This window comes from Bison bison, unplaced genomic scaffold, assembly GCF_000754665.1.
Source record: "Bison bison bison isolate TAMUID 2011002044 unplaced genomic scaffold, Bison_UMD1.0 scf7180017845859, whole genome shotgun sequence".
Lineage (NCBI taxonomy): Eukaryota > Metazoa > Chordata > Mammalia > Artiodactyla > Bovidae > Bison > Bison bison.
In genome coordinates, this window is record NW_011476432.1 from 53866 (window position 1) to 57185 (window position 3320).

A 3320-nucleotide genomic window follows, 5' to 3' on the forward strand; every position below is an offset into this window, starting at 1 on the left:
CTCTCCCAGCACAAGGTTCCAGGCAGGAGCTGCCCCCAGGCAGGAAGCAGGCAGGTTTGCTCAGAGTGGGTGGTGTCCCTCTCAGCCCTGGCCAAGCATGTGCTAAAGGCAGGTCAGGTCCTGGGGGCAGACAGAGACCCGGAGCCCCATGCGTATCTCCACCCCCGGCCCCCAAACAGCTCGAAGCAAGTGTACTGGTCTGACAGGGGCAGGCTGAGCACAGTAGACACCCCTGAGGTCTCCATTTGGAGCCTGTCCCCCTCGTCATGCAGAACAACTTAGGGCTGGCTTGGAGGACACCCGCCAGGGATCCATGCACGGTGAGCATCACACAGGCTCCTAGACTCCTGGGCCCGCACAGAGGCACCCCTGCCACGGTTCTGCTGACCTGCCCCAGAGACCCCTCTGTGCAGGGTCTGGAGAAACCGAAGTACAAGTTGCCTCAGTACACAGCTAAAAAGAAAATCAAAACATCTTCTTTCAGCTTCCCCGCTTGCACCTTGCCTACCTCGGGTTCAGCAAACAGTGAGATACAGTGAGACAACTAGCGAACATCAGCTACGAGACAGCTCACCAGCGGGTGAGGTGCCCTCATAGGTCTGGCGGTTCAGTCTCTGTGGTGGGAGGCAGGTCCCTTGGATCCAGTGAGTCTCCTAAGGATTTGCCCTACAGACTGGCCTTCAAACACAGGCAACAGTGTCCACACAAGACCATTCACTGCATTGATGAACAGCACAAAAGCTGAAGAAATCACTGAAGGACACACGTGAGCACAGAAGATCCAGAAAGGGCCTCTCCTGGGAAGGGGCCTTAGGGCCTGAGGGCAGGAGAAGTGGCCTTCATCCTGTGACGTTATATGCACGTGACGCGTGGAGCCCACGCACATGCTCCTCAGTCCAAAAACCGATCATTCAAGAGACGCCAAAACCCATAAGCCAACACCGAGCTCCCCTCAGACACTCAGTCAGAGGCGCTCCCAGGCCACTCCAGGCACACCCCCCACCCACTAGGGTGACCCTCCTGTCACTGGAGAGCTGGCCGGGGCGCCGAGGGACCTGCCGTCTAGTGAGTGCGGGCAGACCGGGGGAGAAGAGATACTCACGGTGATGACGTCCAGAATGCTGAGGAGGCTGTGGACGCTGTCTCCAGCCAGAACCTCTTTGACCGTCACCTCAGTGCCGTCCTGCGCCTGGGAAGCAGAGGAGAGCCACCCATGGTGGGGCCAGGCAAACCGCCACCCACCACTGGTCACGCGGGGCAGAGGCTGCACCCTGTCGACGCGCAGAACAAGAGCAGGAAGACAAGGGTGACTAAGAGGAACAGGGAGGCCCAGCCTGGCCTTCAGCCTTGTGTCTTGTCAGCACCAGGAGGATCTGCCTGAGAGAGCTGGTGGGCCTAACGAAAAGGCTATGGGAACCAAACGCAGTTATTCTCAGTATAAATGATAGCATTTTGACCTATTTTTTCCCACTGGATTAAAGGAGAAAGGAAAGCATGCAATGCTGGTGATTTAGGATAGGAACTTCATCTCAGGGTGACCCAGAAAAAGACCTTTGAACTTGTTCAAACCTGGCACAGGTCACAGTCCAGAAGCCCTCCCATCTGGGCCAAAGGCTTCCCATCTTGGGAAGGCCTGCCAGGCCGATGACATGGAGGCCCCCCGGAGGAGGCTGGATGAAAGCATGTCCTTTCTGATTATCTCCTCAGGTCACTCAGACAAAGCTACACATGAGACCTGTGCCCCGACAACACTGTGATCTAAAAGCTGGAAGGACATGCAGGAGCCGTCCTGGGTCAGGTCCACCCAGGGCCCAACAGGTGGGAAGTTCACGTGGCCGGGGACGGGGCAACCTTGTGCAGTCCAGGGCTCACTGAGTGTCTATGGTGGGAAGCCTGGTCACCTACCACCAGGCAAACAAACCAAGGACCCAGGAGGCTTGGTCTAGAGATCACCCCTCAGCCAGCAACTGTGATTTAAGCACATAATTCAACAGAGGCAGGCAGCAAGGAGTTAGCTTCCAGCTGAATACCTTAATTATTTTCTTACAGTTAAAACTATTTATAGCCTGAAACCTGAAAATAAGACACGTGTGCAGCTGACCACTACAGGTCAGTGCCCACCCTCTGAGGGGCCCCATGGCAGTAGGAGTGATGTGAGCCCCCGCGCAGCCCGTGTTGCGGAGGCAGACAGGCCGTGTCAAGGGCAGCCGTGGTCCAGTGTGTCTTTTCCTCCAAAGAACTCAAACTTGAGATTTTGCACTCCGAAGGCCCTCAGCTTGGCCCTCCGCATTTCTCTCCAAGGTGCTTTGGCCCACAAAGCCAGCCTCACCACCCAGTGGGGAAGGCATGAAGGAATTTGCATAAGACAGCTGTGCAGAATGGAGCTGGAGGGGCCTTCAGTCTGCCCAGAGGCACTCCTGAGAATAACCCAGATGCTCCACTGGGTTTCACACCATAAAACTAGCAAAGGACAGAAGCAACTATAGAAAACTACCCAGAGGGGCAAAGAGCAGCAGCTCTGCTTCCAGCCTGAAGACAGAAGGGGTGGCTGCTCAGCTCCACTACGACCAGGCGCAGAGGTTTCACAAGTGCCTCCAGGGAGAGCATGTGAATCGGCAACTTCTCATACAACGTATAATCGCAAGCCAACTGGAAGTCTCATATTCATGGCTGCACTACTCCACCTCGCACACTTCCAAACTCTACCAACATCCTGACGATCACTCAGGAATGCTCAGCAGAAAGGCAGGGGGACAACTTCATGGCAAACTTTTCACTCTTAGCTGGAGTGTTTCAGTTCAGTTTAGTCGCTCAGTCGTGTCCGATTCTTTGTGGCCCCATGAAGTGTTTCAGATCAGATCAGATTAGATCAGATCAGTTGCTCAGTCGTGTCTGACTCTTTGCGACCCCATGAACCACAGCACGCCAGGCCTTCCTGTCCATCACCAACTCCCGGAGTTCACTCAGACTCACGTCCATCGAGTCAGTGATGCCATCCAGCCGTCTCATCCTCTGTCGTCCCCTTTTCCTCCTGCCCCCAATCCCTCCCAGCATCAGAGTCTTTTCCAGTGAGTCAACTCTTCACATGAGGTGGCCAAAGTACTGGAGTTTCAGCTTTAGCATCATTCCTTCCAAAGAAATCCCAGGGCTGATCTCCTTCACAATGGACTGGTTGGATCTCCTTGCAGTCCAAGGGACTCTCAAGAGTCTTCTCCAACACCACAGTTCAAAAGCATCAATTCTTTGGCGCTCAGCCTTCTTCACAGTCCAACTCTCACATCCATACATGACCACAGGAAAAACCATAGCCTTGACTAGAC

At 54.8% G+C, this 3320-nt stretch overlaps 1 protein-coding gene across 1 annotated transcript in view; it reads right to left on the reverse strand.

Annotated features, from left to right (window-relative positions):
* Window positions 1–3320, reverse strand: part of PNPLA7 (patatin-like phospholipase domain containing 7) — a 66631-nt gene that overhangs the window by 53619 nt on the left and 9692 nt on the right. Inside the window, exon 9 of the mRNA XM_010837557.1 lies at window positions 1103–1183. Within this exon, the coding sequence (XP_010835859.1) occupies window positions 1103–1183 (81 nt within the window). The remainder of the gene's footprint in view (window positions 1–1102; window positions 1184–3320) is intronic.